Below are 17,860 nucleotides of genomic sequence, written 5' to 3'. Positions count from 1 at the left end.
TGTGGTAAATAATACATGTTTTACAACTAATTTGGCAAAGTAAAAATGAAATTCAATTCACCTCAAATTTGTTGAAATTTTTCCATTTACTTAGTGTTATGCTCTTAAAGAAAACACTGAGTCAAGATTCATAAGAAAAAGAAAAGATAAATGCCAACAGATATTTTAATTGTGAAGTTAGAAATGCATAGCTCTTGGTATATTTATCAAGTATGTTAGCAAGTGAAGATTATGGAGCTAATTCACAGCATGCACAGTCATTTGGATGTGTGAAAGTGAATCTCATTAAACATTTCAAATTGGTACACCCAGCTTGTAGAGTCTTTTCTTTTTTAGGCCTGTGCACTTTTTAAATGGTACACAGCTCTGTTTTGTGTGTTCTTTTCTGTCTATAGGTAGTTCAGTAGCTATCTTGAGCTACTTTTTATTTTAGGATTAGGTTGAATTGTATCATCATGTATCTTTCACACTGATGGAGAGGGGAGAGTGCCTTTTCACCCGTCCTTATTCTGTCCTCTGGGGAGAGGGCCATTGGATGCTTAATAGCACTGTTACAGCCATTGATGCAGCAATGTTGTGCCCCATTATTGCAGTGTAGGGTAGGCAATGCAGCCTATTTTGCCAGCTTTTCACTGTATCTCATATCTTCATCCTCATGATCTGTTGCATGTCATACCGTGTATAAATAACAGTGAACACACGAGTTCTGAAATATCGAGAAGATAAGAATTTACGTATCTATATAAAATTAGTGAGATACAGACACAATACAGAACAATGTGAATGCAACTATTTGTAGTAGTTTTGTTTGTCTTCCATCTCACTGTATCATGCTGCAGTTTTATCTAATTTAATGATGGCATGCTTGTAAACAGGGCTTTACAAAAATGTTGTATCTTTTAGAACGCTAACAGTAACTGAAACAAAAATAATTTCGTAGGCCTGGGTTTGTCTAACTTAATTAAATTCTCAGCAGGCTGATTCTGTATTGCAAAAATGACTCCTGTCCCCTACTACTTAGTTTGTAATTTACCACGAAAAGAACAGGCACGCTTGTTGGCTTTCCTTGTGCTGCTTTGCCAAACTAATGTGGAACAAACATGATTAGGGTTTTTGCTCTGCTTGTAATCTAAATTAGATGACCTTACAATGACATTGATACCTTAATTTTTGCTAAAGATCCTTCTGCACAGGATGAAAACCATGAAATAGAATAATTTATCTTCTCAGTTCTCTTTGTCCTAGTCACTATGTTAAATAAATAGTGTTAAATATGTTATACCACTTTTATATATCATGGTCAGGTGTTTATACCAGGTTGTATAATTTGAACTGCAGTCCAGATCAACATTCTCTTAGAAAGTAGCATCCTCCAAATAGTGTTTGAAATTTCACAAATGATGGATTTTGGAGTGATATTTATTCTGCAGGTTTATGTTCTCTACCAATACATTTTCCATAACATTCAGTAAGTGACCTGCTCATTATATTTCCCAATATGCCTACTAATTTTGGTTTCTCTGATGCTCTTTTATAAAGGGGGAAACTGTTTTTAGTTTATGCTAAAGTAGTTACTATGATTTGAAGAAAAACTCTTTCTATAATTTTCTTATGTTTCTGTAATTGATGAATGATGTAAAAAATCTGCTTTATTTTGCAGGTGTCCTCCAAATGATGCAAACTAGAATTGGTGCTCTACAAAGCACTGTTGATAGGTATGACATTCATTATGCAATTAGAAAGTATAAATCCTTATGTTCTATAATGCTATTTATTAACACTGCTATAAATAATTTTCTCTTCTTGTTTTTAGAATTAAAGTCAAAATTGTTGACCCCTACAACAAAATAGTGTCTCGCACAGCTCAGCTAGCAAAACTTCAAGTAAGTTGCATTAAAAACATACTTAAAAAAATTCTCATTGAATGTGTGTTATTTCACAATTGTCAGGCATGAGTACAGTTTTTCTACTCCAATAGCGTCTAGTTCATTGTCAGTATTTTTCTGAAAATCAGTATTTGTTTCTCTTCAATAGTTACTGAGAACTGTTTAGTAGGAAAGAAGGAAATTGACCTTTGCACTGGCTAATTGAGTTTTTGTAGAGATGGAGGGAAGAGAGAAGGGTTATCTGAGTATAGATTAATTAAATTGTATAGATTAATTATTGTAACTGTTTGTGTTATTTTGGTATTTAATGTTATGGTGCTGCTGTGTAGAAGATGCCTTTCACCCCTAAGTTAGTGCAGGCTTTGCTGCAATTTAGTAAAGAGTTTGAGAATTAATTCTTTCAAAATTCTTTCAAATTTCTTTAACAGTCAAGATGCAACTTGAGGAGCTATTTGTGGTTGTGGAGTTTTGTAAGCCCAGGTGCATAGCTGTGCCTGCCTTTTAAGTATAAGTGTAGTCTACAGAAGGATGTAGATGTCTGTTAGAGGATAGCAGTGGGAGAGAGCTTATCACAGTGATGGTGAGATAAGTGTCAAACACTTCATTGATCATTTTATAGTAGTTGAAAACTTTTCCATAGATCTTCAGGAGTCATGTATCTGCATTCTATTAAGTTTATGGTTTGAAATGCAATACAGCTCTGGCCCCACAATTGTTTAATGAGTTATTGTTGTAACTGTCTTTGCAAGTTTACCTGAATTTTGAGCTGTGGATGTACACTCTAGGAGATTGCCATCTGCAAGTGACTGCTGTTGTAGAGTAGATGGAGCTGCAGATTCTAGTCTGGGGACTGGTGGAGCAGCTGCACTGTCTCTTGGCTGAACTTCTATTTTCTATGTTACTTTCAGTAGCAGTGAAGTTCAGCAGGGAGCTCTTAACACTCTGTGCAGCCAGTTTGGCCAGATGCTACTGTTGTTTTCAGCTCCAGCTGTTACTCTTTTTGCCACTGGCCAAAAGTCCCATGACTTCCGTGTGGCAGGTTAGGTGCAGATTTTTTTGTTGTTCTCTGATGTGTGTTGTGCATGTAGAAAAAGTTGTGGGAATGTGGGAATAGAGATGAAGATGTTTTGTAGCCTGCCCTTACGCAAAGTCAGACTGCAGAAGGATGTCTGAGGAGAAGGAGTCCCTGAACTTAGGAAATGTGTCTTGGATGCTTCCTCTTGGCTGTTACATGGGTTTTCCTGTGGTGTAAAAGCAGCATCCATCCAGAGTCAGCATTATTCAGGCTGTGCCAGGGGATTTGTAAGATCTGACTTTTTTTGCTGTAAGTCAGGAAAAAGAGGTGGAGAGTGGGAGTCTGGTAGGCTGCTCTTTTAGCATCAGTGTAGAAAGAGGAATGATGATTCCAGATTCTCTGCCAGTGAGAGTCAGAGTCTCATCACAAGAGCTGCTGTCCCTTCTGTGTTGGCAGGTACTTTGTGAGTGCTTTATGTTACACTACACTTCTGGGAAGAGTTGAGGGTCAGGACACCTGAATTAATTAATGAAGCTGAATTTATGGAGAGTTGAGTCAAATCTCAACTCTCCAGCCTCCTAAAACTGCGCTGCTGGGGTGGCCTTTACCTGGGGGACTCGTTTGTTGAGGAAGGAAGGGCACAGCACAGCAAACAATTGAATTCCTGGTGATGGCAGGGCTTATGACATGAAATTGCTCCGAAATGCAAGACTTGTGGTTTGGGACATTGTCAAACTTACTAATTTTATCAGCTGATCTACAATTGGTAGATGTATATGGCTGGTAAAAGAGGTTGCCTTCTGTCAAGATCTGTAGGGTTGGCAGGTATGTTTTGCTGGAATGTGTGATGTTTCAGTGCCTCTTGGAGTTGTGATGGTGTTCTTTTAATACCTCTGCATTGATTGCTGTGGGACTGCTCACTAACTGAAGGAATATTTGACTTGCATAAAACTAGATTTTGCCATCCTTAATTGTTTTTAATATAGTCTGGCTTTTTCATAAACATTCTCACTGCAAGTTTGTTGTTAAACTTCAAATCTAGTCCTGAATTCTAAATCTCTGCCATGTTCTTGTACATATTTTATCTTTGCTCTTATAGCTTCATGGCATCCCAAGGCAGCAGCAGACACTGAAAGCTCACTTCCTGCTCTAAATTATACTGTCCTCTTCTGACTCTTTCCATAGTTGATCACAAGCAAAGTGAGAGTGGTTAGCAGCTGATATGGGTCAACAGGGAGTTTGTCCTTCAGAGGATTCTTTTCTGGGAAGCTCTGTTTAACTGAGTGTTTTTGCATGGTCTCTTGTTTCAGTGTCTTGCTGTATGGAAAACTTTATAATTACAAAACATTAAAAAAAACCCCCAATAATTCCATATTTTAAAGTTATTCTTACTTTTAAATATTTACCAGTAGCAGATGTCTTTGTGATGCTACTGTAAATAAATAGTAAATATAGTCTGAAGATAGTGGGCTGTCTCCACTTTTTTCAAGCTTTATAAACAACAAAATATATCCATTCAGTTACCTGCATATATGAGCTACACACTGGCACATTTTCAAGTGACTCTCTCTTTATAATTAAGTCTTCTTTCACTAATGTCTTAAAATTACTTGAGATTAGAAGCTTTTCAATGACTCAAATTATAGCCATAATTTCTGTTATTGTTGGCATGTTGTTTAAAATTCAGGAGATAACTAATATGTAATCTCAAAAAAAATCAGGGTTTATTTTTAATTTTACTTAAAATTACTTGAACTGACTGAGGCCACTGGCCTTTTCCAAACTAGTTCTTGCTTGATCAGTAGAATTTGTTTCTTCTTGGATGAAAGCATCCCCTTTAGAAAAGCATACTTGATCAGCTCAGGGAGGGAATGTTTCCTGAATTAATTCAGACTTCTGTTATGTGGGTAGTCAGGTTAGAGGATCTGGCATCTGTGAACAGCTCACCATTAGATACAGGTCTTTATTTCTGTTACATGCCCTTACATATAGCATTCTTTTGCTGTGATTGGGAGTTTTATCAAGTTGGACAGCTCACATAAATGAAAATACTTGAGTGAAACAGAATCTTTGTCAAGGGTAGAATGCAGTAGAAATCACTACAAAATTTAGAGTGCATCTTCAGTGTCTTTGGATTTTTTTCTCCTACTAATTCCCAGGGCTAGAAATTAAAACATTTTTTTGCTCTTGTATCTAAATGTAACTTCTCCCATCTCTTACTCTATTTAAAAGATTGTTTCTTGGGACAAGAAATAAGCAACAATTCAAAAAAAAAAAAAGAAATACTCTTTTGGTGTGTAAAGTAAAAGGTTTGAAAATAACAGAAGGTGAATTCTCAGGGAAAAACATTAGCCAGAGGTATACAACTGGCTTAGAGAGTAATTAATTTTGAAAGCAAAGCAGTGATACTATACCCTCTCTTTTGGTGAAGCATAGTGCACTGTACTACAAGCTATTTTTGATTAGTCTTGCAGAAATTTAGTTCACAGATATGAAAGTGATATGGGGATCAAGATTTTTCTAATTAAAGAAGTGAATTAATAAAAATTAATACATTAATCTCTCAAAGCAGGATAAGCCCCACTTAGCTCTCACAAAGTATAATAGAAATCACATGGTTAAGTTATCACAGAAGGCATAGAAAACTTGCACTTCAGACTGTGATAGAGAGCCCAAAGCAGCAAGAGTAATTGGGCTTTCCCTGATGTGCCTCAGTGGGTTTTTTCCTAATTTTTCCTTTTTGTTTTGTCTAGATGTTTAATAAAATTAAACTATAAATATTTGTGGATTTGTTAGTTTGTGCTGGCATTGGGAAGAGACTGCCAGGTTGTACAAGTCTGCTGTGGATATTGGTTGAAATTATTCACTGGTATAATTTTTTATATGTGCACTTCAACTTCACTTTTCAATAAATGAACTTGAGTCTGTAAAAGATATTCTACGTCTTGTTGGATACTAAATATTTTTTAAAGTAATTTAAAATTAATTTTGATATCCATAAGGTTAATACTTCAGAAGACTTTGCCTTCAGTACCAGGGAAAATAGCTCCAAACGACTATGTCATACTTGTTCCAAATTTCTCACTTGCCACCCTTGTTAATCTGATTGCAGATTTTGGACTGTATCTGTGACTGTACTGAAATCTGAGTTGCATTTCTGAATTCTGTTTTAGTTGTTACCCACTCCAGAATGTTACTGTTCCTCTACCATGTATTTCAAGGTATTACTTGAGTGAAAAGTTATGAAACTATTATATTTGATTCAGATGTCAGCAATGCCTGTTATTCTAATTTGGTGCTAATAAAAGCACACATGAATATGGTTCCTAAAAATTTATGTAAATGTCCATATTCCTAATTTTTAACCAAGAATGCCATGTATTTTAATAAGCGTATGAAAGAATGTGAACTAACAGTTGGGTGAGTGAAGGTGACTGGCCTTCTAAAAGTTTTGCTGAGAATTAGTTTTTACATATATGCCTACCAAAAGAGTCAATATCTGTAATAACAATTTATTCTTTAAGTTTTATTGTCTTCTGAAGTAAGTGCTGCCATTTTGCTTCTTTTGGATGAGCGTTTGATTGGCAAAGCCAGCTTCTTAACTTGGCTAAAGCTTTTAGAGGGGAGGAGAATTGAGGAGAGATGCACAAGGTAAAATAAAACTCACTTCTAATTAGGAATAGAACATGCCTCTGTCATGGGATTCTGAGTTTCCTTTGTTTTCTGCGTGGGTAGTGACAGAGTAATCTCAGTAGCCCCATGAATATAATTACCAGCTTCTGGAAGTCTTCGTCTATACAACACAGAATCATATTAAAAAATTTTGGAAAAAAGGGATTTCAGTGTTCTAAAGTTCCTTGTTTTTATTCCCATTCACATTTCCTTTTTTGGTTAAGATGTTTCCACATCTGAGTGGTGGTATTATGTGATGGTAATGTACTGATAATATCCCCTAATGCCACGATTTCCCTGCAGGCTGCCTGTGACTTGCTGCGGAGGATAATACGCATCTTGTATCTCAGTAAGAGACTTCAAGGACAGCTGCAAGGAGGAAGCAGAGAGATAACAAAAGCTGCCCAGAGTCTCAATGAACTTGGTGAGTCCTTCTTAATTACTTTTAGATACATTTTTAGCTTGTGCTCACATGACTCACACTAGTGTTTGAGGTAAAGAAACACCCAAAACTTTTTACTGTGGTTCTTGCTTTCTACTTCCTGATTTAAATTGAGAAATGGGATTGACAGAACTTATTAGTCCTTTACATATTTTTGTATGACTTCTCTAGATACCGGTATTTAATAATGTGAAAATTCTGTGATAATAACCTGTGTTCTTTTGGGCAACAATTTCTTTGTGAAGCAATTTCGTACTGGTTTATGTTTCTATAAAACACACTCAGAGGCAGCAAATACATATTTAGCTTTTGGGAGACATTACACTATAATAAGGCATAGTTTAAATTACAGTTTATGTCCTTAAAGAAAGATATTGGCCATGTGACTTTTATGAAAGCCATAGGTGATATGGTATACAGGTACTTAACCCAGTTCAGATACTGGAAGTGTTCTGGCGCAGTAGTGACTAATTTACCATTTATTTTATTGTCTTGTGTGAAGAATAATGAGGTAGTTCTCATGAAGGTTCATGTTACATTGCTAAAATGTTTTCTATACTTGAGCTAGCTTGGGAAATTCCACACTGTGCTGCAGGATGCAGTGAGGAGCATCCCATTAGTCTTGGAGATCAGTTAGTGGTGTTGTATATGGTATCTTGCCAGCTGTTCTTCTCTGATTTAATGGTATTCAAACTCCAACTTCCAAAAATAGGTTGTGGAAGGGCTAAACTATCAAACATTCAGAATCATCCTGAAGTTTATTTTGCATATTTGTCACTACTGCTCTTTTTATATTGTGTGATCAAAAAATTATTAGACAATGACTTAGTCCTATAACTGGCAGATGCTGTGTTGCAAGCAGAAAATTTATGTGTTTATTTAGTATATCAGTCTGATTGGAGCAATTAAGTGCCAGTTGTATCATCGTAAGTTTGAATATTTTATCTGATTATTTTTACTTTTCTTTCCATTTTGCTCTACTTTTACATCTTCAGAATATATAAAATAATACTATCTGTTAACTACCTGGATTACCTTGGTCCTATTAAACAAATTAGTACAATTTAGTGGTAAAATTGAGATGTTTAGTGTAGTTTTTAAGGTTTCTTTCTTCGATAGAATATACTTTTTACTACTCATCTTCCTCTTTTTTTTTTTGTTTCACCATTTGTGGAGGGATAGAATGTAAGAAAATAACGATAGTGCAGAAGATAATCTCACACCTGAGGAGTTGCAGCTGTACTAATCAACAAAGATTAGGAACAGCTCTGCCCTTAATAGGCCACAGCTGTGTCCAATAAGAAGAAGAGTGCTACAAAAGAGTGGCTAAGCTGGGTGAGGAGAGAGTTGGAGCCTGTTGGTTGTGCTGTGAAGAAGAAGGTGTCAGTGCTGTGAGGAGATGCCCACGAGAAATCACTGAGAAGGTGTGGGAGCTATGCAATGAGATGACAACAACCATTTAAATAAAAAAAAAGGCCTTGCACTTTCTTTTCTTGAAGTGCTGCAGTCTTTTGAGTTTCTTGTTTTCAAATACTTGGTATTTTCCTGAAGCTTAGCAAAGTCTGAGTAATTATTGTTGAACATGAAGGGAAATGTGTCCCCTTAGGCGACCCTTTTGAATCGGATCCTACAGTCTATGGGGGTAACCAAGGCTTGTGGTCCTTAACTTAATCCTTCATCCTTAGTTCTGGATGGTTTAAGGCCAGGTAAAATACCTTATCTACTGTCATTTCTCTCTCCATCTTCTTTCCTGGTATTTCTTCCTTTCTTGTCTCTTACCACTCCATCTTTGTCACCCTTGGCTGGTTTGCATTCTTCCTGCTTCCCAGCTGTCCATGACTCCCAGCACGGTGTGGATGGGAGCACCCCCTGAGGATGCTGGTGCAGGGAATTGGAGGTGTCTGTCCCGTGTGGAGAGGCAGTTACTGCTGGCTGTGGGGTAGCTCTGTTCCTAGGGCAGGAGAGCTCAGAGGGCTGCACTCAGCATGGGTCAGGGTTCTGCTGTGGAAGGCAGTGTCTGCAGGGAATGTGGGATGTGGGGTATGGCTGGGGAAATGCTGTGCTGCGCTTCTGGACTTGGGAAGCGTTGGGATGTGTGGGAGATCCCTAGCAGAGAGGGGGCAGTGGTGTGTTGGTGTGTGGCAGGAGAGCACTGGGGATGTGGTGGCTTGGGGTGAGGCTGTGCAAGTGCCGTGCTTCAGGAAGATGGGAAATGGGCTGTGGTGCTCTGAGGGTGGGAAGCATGGAACAGCACTGAAAGCTGGCAGTTCACTTGGTGAGATATGAAAGCTTTGGGGAAATGCTGCAACATCTGATGGTAGTAAATAGGTGGTAGACATGAGTGGTGTGAAAGCCTGGTATTGGATAGGGACCTCTGAGTCACAGAGACTTGCTTTCATGTCCAAGATGAACACTGATCTGTGGTTTTAGCCATATATTCCTGAATATCCCTTTCATCTCTTGTTCAAGGAAAAAATAATTCCATTGTTTATTGCCTTTCTGTTGTACATGTGGTGCAGAGTAATTTGTGCTTTGCCAAACTCAGCCCTGTGATATTACTGTGAAAGCTTTGCACTTGCTGTGGTAAAAGATACCTTCCATTGCTTTTAAGGTATTATGTGCAGAATCTTGAGATAACTGTCAAGCTTTTTTTTAATGTACTGCTACACTATGTGTGTATGTTTGGGGAACACAAATGTGCATGTTTAGGCATGTATTTAACATATATTCCTGTAACTAATCTATGTTAGTTACATCACAGCTTTTACTTAGTTGTGTATTGAAGTTTATTTTGCCGTGATGGGAAAGGCTATTGTAAATATACAAAATATTTGAATTAGGTAGAAATATGTGTCAGTTAGAGAAACTGCAAGAAACAGTAGCTTTTATTGAGAAGCAGTTTTTTTCTGACCTGACTTCCTTAAGCAAAGGAACCCTAGAACAAATAAACTATTTGTTTGAGTCTGTATAAGAGTGCTGTTAAATAGCAGGGCACACAGATTTATCAAGAATGAATCCTGTTTAACCAACCGTATTTTCTTTGTTGGCAGCATAACAGGCCTTGGGACTAGAGAGATCAATGACTGTCTTGTAGTTTGATTTAAATAGGGCTCTTGACACCATTGATTTAAATAGGGCTCTTGACACCGTGTCACACTACAGGATTGGCAATAGAATCCAGATGAAAATGTCATGCAGTGAATGCAGAAGTTCAGAGAAAGCTGTACCCCAAAAGCCTTCATCTGTTGTTCACTTACCCAGCAATATATCAAGCAGGGTGTTGTTAAAACGTGTTCTGCAGCTGGCTTCTATTTTCATTAATGATTTGAGTGATGTAACATGGCAGATATCCTTATTAAATTTGCTAGCAATAATCAAGCAGAGAAGAATGGGAGGTATGTTGGGAAACAGGATTAGAATGAAAAATATTCTTAGCGAATTGGAGATAGCACTTGTCTGAAAGAGAAATAAAATCAGTTCAGGTAAGATGTAAGTCCTCACAATAAATAGTTCTAGTTAAGAAGGGGAACAGGAGAAATGACTGAATGGATTACAGTTCTGCTGAGAGGGTTGATAGTTCCTCACAAATTGAGTGCAAGCCACTTGTTCATTTATTTTGTAGCAGTGTGACATTGTTGGCAATAAAGCTCGTGCTGATATTTCTAAGGAAGGGTATTGTGTGCAAGGCACTTGAAAATAATCTTTTGTTCATGCTTCAAACAGAGTATCAAGTCCCTTTTGAAGCACCTCATTGAAGGAAGATGTATGTTAATTAGAGAAGCTCCTAAGCGCAGCAGCAGTGGTGGCTGAAGGTCTTGAGGATAGTCAGTGAGTGAAGGAGCTGGAAGTGTGTGGCTGTGTTTTGGAGAAGAGGGGAGTGAGAGGGAGAGTAATGTTCTTCAGATAAACAAAGGTTTTTCAGATGGGAAGGGATTAAATGGCTCTCCATATGCACTGTGACTTAAGCAGTAAGTAATGGGCCTGAAATGAAGCAAAGGAATTTTTTTTTCTGAAATATTAGGAAAGAGTTCTGCCAGAAATTATAATTTCAGGGGAGCTGTGAAGCAGTATTTGAAGCCTTTTAAAAAGTGCTTCAGACAAAGCATGTACTGGGAATGAAATCATATAGTCATGGAATAGCTTGGGTTGGGAGGAATCTTTAAAGCTGATCTAGTTCAACTCCTCTGCAATAAGCAGGGATAATTAGATAGAGATGATTTTGCCTTGAAGTGGGAGGACTCAGTGAGGTGATCTGCTCCCAGTCCTTTGTGTCTCTTGGAGATATTCCCCTCCTTCCCCATTTTTTTGTTTGGTTGGTTTTGCTTTTTCTTTTCTTTTTTTTTTAAATTGGCATGCTTCATATAAAATGTTCTTCACAAGTTGGTTTGTTGGGCATTGTTCCCAGATACCACCTGGAATATTATTAGAACAGTGTGACAGGAAATTTCATGCCATCACTTCAGCCTCTTCTTATCATTCCTTTAGATGAGATAGAAAAATTTCCTCAAAGACCTTCATCTCAACCCTCTGACACTATTACTTCTCTTCTGGTTTTGACTGACATTCACATAAACCTCACATAGTTCATTGTGTTACTTGAGTGCTGCAAAAACTGACCCTCAAACACTATTATGTCAGTCTGGTCTAGGAGAATGCAGTGAGCAGGAAAAGGAAGGTGATACTGACTGTGTGAATGTAAGTGTCCTGTATCTGTTGTTTTCCCCATTTCTGGAAAGAAGGCAAGCTGTCTGACTATTTTTAAGAAAGATATTACTTTATTTTTCTTTTATTTTTTTAGTATTTAGAATGAGTGATGAATATTGTTATGTATTTATGAAAATACTAAGCACTACTAGTTAGTATTCAGGAAACAACAGCTTTAATTTGTTGTTTTAGGGGTAAGTATTAAGCTAGTTTATTTTATACTGGTTAGCCCTATTTATTGCAAGGTGGAAATACATTTACCTGTAATTTCCATGGTGTATCTTGTTAATTGAATGTTAAATAGCATAAGTAGTCTAGCTAATACACAGTGACGTATTCTGAAGTGATTGCAGATTGGCTGACTGCAATATTTGTTCCTCAGGTTAAATATTGTTGTCTAAAAGCTGTTTCATTTTAGCTGCTGCAGTTTTTGCAGTAACATTCAATATGTGTTATGTGTCTGTACACAAGTATTACTAAACTTGCCATGGTAAACTGTCTGAACACCTGCCATGGATACTGTGGCAGCTCTCTTTCGCTGCCGCCTTCTTCCTGTATCCTGTTCAGTCATGAACTATTTTTTTTTTTGCTTCTGTTCCCAGCAGTAATTTACAGTGTATGATTGCCAAGCCAGATCTTGTGTTGACTGCTGTTAAAGTGAGGATGGACTTGGCTACTGTCATGTCAGTGAAGTCTTTCTCTGCTGGTACACAGAGCAGACACATTTGGTGATACTAATACTGCTGTACACTGTTTCTCATAGTAATCAACACTCATCAAACTTGAGGGAAGTGTTGCTTTCATGGTACTTTTGCTTAGAGACTTAGATGCCTTACAGTTTGCTGCCTTGTGCAATATCTAGTGTTCCCCAAAATAATACAGCATGTCAGTAGCACACTGCATTGTTCTATAGGGGTAAGTGAAGTGATTTGATTAATAGAAATTACATGGCTTGGATTGCATGACTCTTTGCCTGGGGTGTAATTAGTCTTGCTGAGAATGACTGAATTGTATTACTGGCTCAGAGCCATCTGCATTAGTGCCACTGCTTCAGGTGGTGCATCTGCATCCATAGGAAGTGCAAATATCCTGCTAAAACATTTTTCTTCTGTCCCCAGTGGTGTTAACAGTAATACTGCCAGACCTTGACTGAAGTGATCTGGACTGAAAAATACTGTGCCTTTCTGTAGCTGAATGTAACCTTCATGTTCTTCAATTTCATGTTCCTTTCAGTTGAGTTGGTTTTTATTTTGCTTTATGTTTTTTGTGATATTCTGTTACCATAAGATGGAAGATGATGCAAAAATTTGATGTGCAAATTTTTTATTTCTAGTATTCCAGGCCAAAAAACCCCCTTTCCGGTGGGAAAGTTATTTTTTTCTTGTTGGCTTTTGAAATAAAGTACGTTCTTGGTTGTATGTAACAAGTTCATTAATTTGAAACATTGACTGTAAGATACCAAATTAATGTGCATGTAATAGAATGATTTTCAAAACTTAATACAATTTCTCATTATTAAGAGGCCAGTAGTGTAAGACCTCTTTATCTTCTTTGAGCAAGGCAGACAGAGCATACAGATTTTACCACCAAATTATGTGTTGCTGCAACTAGGATTACTAGCTTGGAAACCTGATGTTAGACAAAGCATTTCACATAAATATTTCACGTGTTTTACCTAATCTCTGGCATGCGTTCTTCTTCTGAGCATTTCAGTAGAGCTCACTAAACAATTACAGGCACATGACAGAAAAAACTTAACTTGGAATTGATGCAAGAAAAAAATTCTGTTGCAGTTTTGTTTTTCAACTTGTCCTTTAAATTACCAGGGTTTTGAATTTCATTTTCTTTATACATACAGTTCAAGAAAAAGAATCAAAGTATGTTTGTAATTCGGGGATTTCTTCATGCCTAGTTTCCATTAAACAACCATAAACAAGTTTCAAGTTTGCTGTATTAAGTGGAGCTGTTTTTTCATGTAAGCATTAAGTTGATTTCTGGTATTGATGAGATGAATCTTTTAGCTGTAACCACTCAAAAAATTTGATTTTTCCATACTATTAAGTGTTTGGTAAGTTTAGGCTCAAGCACATAGGCCTTGTTGGAGGGTTGTGTGTCAGATGTTTTAAAATGAGTTTAGCATTCCACTTTCTGTTGTGGTGTTAACCTGTTCCTAAGTGATATGTTACTGACAGCCCAGTAGTAAGTCGATGTCAGAAGTTAATTATGGTGTGTTCAAGTTGCTTTCACTGTAGCATGGGGAGTGTTTCTAAAAGTTTTTATCCATATTCCAGGTCTATCAAAGACTATTTCTGTCTTTTGCTTTTTTTTTTTTTCAGTTACAGATGTCTACAGCTTTTGTTCCTTAGATTTCTAAATAGCTTTACTCTTTCCAGCTCCCTGTCATCTGTTCCCTAAATCTGATTTCTGCTATTTCATTATTAAGATCAGTTATGACTTTTATTGTATGATCTAATGTAAAGAAGTTTTGGTTGTAGGCCTCTATTACATTAAGCTAGGCTTCAGCAGGTACAGAGTAAAATCTGGGCCTGACAGCTCTTGGTTTATTCACTTCTAACAGGTCAGAGAGCTCCAGTGGGAAAGAAATGATAGTGGACAATAAGTAAGGAATGAGAGAGGGGGAAATGTGATAGACTGCCACAAAGTGTTTTCTGCTTGGAGATGAATTATTGTCAGGACAGCAGAACAACTGCACCCATCATGCAGTTGATAAATTATTATGCATTTAAACTGTCTATGGACAGGCACATGAGGCACAAATGGTGCTTGCATTGGTAGCACATTCAGTTCAGTGTTTGAGATTAAGCCAGTACTTCTTTTTTTTCTTAAAATTACTGTGACTGCAGTGTTTTCCATTTGCTGTGGTAATACATCAGATGGTCTGGGGTTTTGTGATCTAGAGGCTGTATCTGGGCTTTGTAGTGTTGCCTAATGCTGTAATAAAGGGACTTGGGAATTTTGAAAGAAGAACTGATTGGAAAGGAAGAATAGAAGGAGTGATGAAAAGGGAAATTGTAGAAGATGATCTTGGCAATTACCCCATCCTATCTTTTTTCATTAATAGGTTTAAATGTAAGGGTCAGATCTCACAGGTTTTTTTTTTTTCCAATTTTTGTTTCTTTATTTTGAAATTAGTGAATTCAAATTTGTAACTGTAAAATCTGGAAACTGTACTTGTATTCTGTTTCTCTAATTACTAAATTCTCCTGCTACTCTCAAAGTATCCCTATAGAGCAGTAAGGAGTTATACCAAACCTGTTTCTGTTTTGCTGTTAAGGCATATTTATTCTCCCCACCAGAAGGATGGCATTGCAACAAGGTTTGCACCTTGTTTTTGCTTTACCCATTGATCTTTTCAAGTGTTTGAATAGTATGTATTTTTGTATTTGTTGGCTAAGGTGTGTCATAAGAGTAGAGATATGATAGGATATGAGAGAACCAGCAACACAAATAGGCTTATATTTTGAATGTTTGTGTTCAGCCAAATACCAGGGTAAATAGTAATTCAGAGGATTATTTTTATTTTTAATTTGTTTGAAGCAGTTATGATTGTGTAATTAGTACAGATCCTATGACATCTTTGCGTTTTGAGACAAAATATTGTTACTGGATAGTCATTCAGTAGAACTACATAATTAAAAGTAGAAAGAAAAACCCTGGGTTTCTGTTTCCAGGTGACATACAAAAATTAGCAAGACCAAAAGATGTCTGCAAGCTCTGTCTGCCTTTGAATCTAATAATTTTTGTGCACTGACTTTAAAAACTCCATATTAGTTTAAAAAAAAAAGACCAGACCAAAGATGAAAAAAAAGGTTAAAAGAAGTACTTTTGACTGAGAGAATGGAAGGGACACAGAGGTTAGTGGTGAATCTCTGAGAGGTTATCATTTTGCAACTTCTAAATTATAAATACATTGTAGAGAGTGTGAGTTAGATGGCAAGACTTTGAAAATAATTTCCATTATCTCTTACATATTACATAAACAAAGCAAAAGCTGTGTGTATGTGGTCATGAAGAGAAAGGCAAGTTGAATAACACAATTACAAACAGTAAATGAATGCAGGGATATCAACAACACAGAGTGATGTAATCTTTAAATTTGTGGTGTATTCTTCCTCTGTTTCAACAGGCATTAAAGTTCAAGTAAACAACGAAGAGCTAGGGCTCTTAAATTGGTGACACAAATGACTAGAATGGAAAAATTTACTTCTCTAGTTCCTTTTACAGCTGGAATGATACATCTGAAACAGTATGGATCCAGTTGTCTGTTCTGCTCTGGGTGGAAGTTCTGCAAGGAAATTTCAGTTTAATATTTCTGGCTAAGTGTGCATTGGCACTGCCTGAAGCTCTGGTAGGAATTGGCATTTATAACTTTCTCTGTTCCCTCTTTCTGAGCATGGAGATTCAGAACTAAACTGCAGGTTAGTTCCCCCAGAACGAGAGTAGTGGTCTCTAAGATGATCACATTGGTGGTTTGAGTTCAATAGATGATCATTTGTCCATGGAAAGGTGTAGAGAAATGTCACATATATTTTTTCTAGTGATGCTGGCTGAGGGGAGCTGAGTTTTGTTTTTCTGTGGCTGATGATGAAATCAGTTGTTTAGTGGTCAAGGAAATAACACTGAAAAGCAGTTTCTAATATTGATCTTTTTCTTTCTGCTGGGACTGAAGCATTTATTAGTGTGTAACCCAGTGGTTGAACAGAAGAAGAGCATGGTTCATTCAGAAATAACACTTCAGTATTGTATGCCTGACGAAACAGTGGTTTCTATTTCTGTTTAAACAAACAGATTCAGCAGTAGAGTGAGGGAGAATAGAAATGGATAAAATGGACAGATGACTTGTGGTGACCAAGGAAAGAAGTGAGCATTGGATTAGAATGATTACTAGAAGATCAAATAATGGTGGTAAAAAATAATTTCCAGGAAATTCCATTGAGGATTATAGCACGAGAAGTTTCAGTAAAAGTAACTGTAAGTGCATATAGATCTGAAAGTCAACTAAAAAACCCAAAAGATGTTACTTTCGCAACCCACTGAATTAAACTAGAAAAACCAAATCGTTGCATGTTTCCAAAATGTGTGGAAGGACAGTGCTGGGAGCCTAGACTACTTGTCCTCTGCAGCCAGTGCTTTACAGTCACCCATTTCTAACACAGGAAATGTTATTTTGTGTTCTCTTATAATAAACAAACTTATTGGATTTGGAAGACATTTGTTGCCAGAGTGGCAAGTTGTGATGCATAGGGCAAACTGAGAATAGACCCAGTGTTCAGTGTTTCATTTTGGAAAGAGTTGGTTTTCCATTGCAGAGGATCTTCGGTTCAGTAGGTGGGGCACATGTATTTAGCCAAACTTGAAAGCTGAAACCTTGCTGAGAAGACAATGTTAGGTTGTGAAATACTGGCTTTTTGGCAATCAGGACAGAGGGTACTCCTGGGTGAAGGCCTGTTCTAATGTAGTGGCAAAGCAAAAACAGCTACAATTGGAAAACAATGTATAAGTACCACTGAATGCATTGCAAATATAGATTATAGGTATGAGAAATCTAAAATAGATGCCCATGACTCACTGGAATCAGACAGACACCTATCATGGAATAAACTCATTAATATACTAATTTCCAGATTGTTCATAAAGATGGAGAATACAAGGACTTTTCAGTAAGTGCTCTTGTTTTCTGTTTGAAGACAGGGTAATTTGTTCTTCCATAGAGTAAGGATACCAACAACTAACAAGGATGTTACACAAAAGTGCTAAGTTCCCAGAGACATTAGTTTGTAATTCTTTTCTGAATAGGGTAGGAGAAAGTCCAACTTGGGTTGTTCCAGCATTCAAAAGGAGATGGTATTTCTATTGATATCAATGTCAAGTAGATACAAAGCTACTCTAAAAAAATAGTAGGCAAGTTGAATTCATTTGAAAGAAGAATTTGGGGCTGTAAAGCTGAATTAATGATAGTCAATTACCTTTTTATGGCAAGTACGTGTTGTCAAACAAATTTGTGTGTTTTGCTTACTGAATTGATTAAAGAAATTGTGTAGATGCGTTATAGATTTATGTGTAAATTTAGATGACTTAAACCTCCCTTTAAGTTATTTTTCCCCAAAGCAGGTATTTAAA

At 36.9% G+C, this 17,860-nt stretch overlaps 1 protein-coding gene across 1 annotated transcript in view; it reads left to right on the top strand.

Annotated features, from left to right (window-relative positions):
- Positions 1-17,860, top strand: part of COG5 (component of oligomeric golgi complex 5) — a 180,071-nt gene that overhangs the window by 3,164 nt on the left and 159,047 nt on the right. The window contains exons 4-6 of the mRNA XM_054275964.1: positions 1,661-1,715; positions 1,814-1,883; positions 6,877-6,997. Of these exons, the coding sequence (XP_054131939.1) occupies positions 1,661-1,715; positions 1,814-1,883; positions 6,877-6,997 (246 nt within the window). The remainder of the gene's footprint in view (positions 1-1,660; positions 1,716-1,813; positions 1,884-6,876; positions 6,998-17,860) is intronic.

The sequence above is a fragment of the Melozone crissalis genome, unplaced genomic scaffold (genome assembly GCF_028551555.1).
Source record: "Melozone crissalis strain CALT ecotype California unplaced genomic scaffold, PUWL_Pcris_2 ptg000004l_1, whole genome shotgun sequence".
NCBI lineage: Eukaryota > Metazoa > Chordata > Aves > Passeriformes > Passerellidae > Melozone > Melozone crissalis.
Note: the sequence above shows the minus strand (reverse complement) of the source record. Positions and strands in the feature narration are given on the sequence as shown.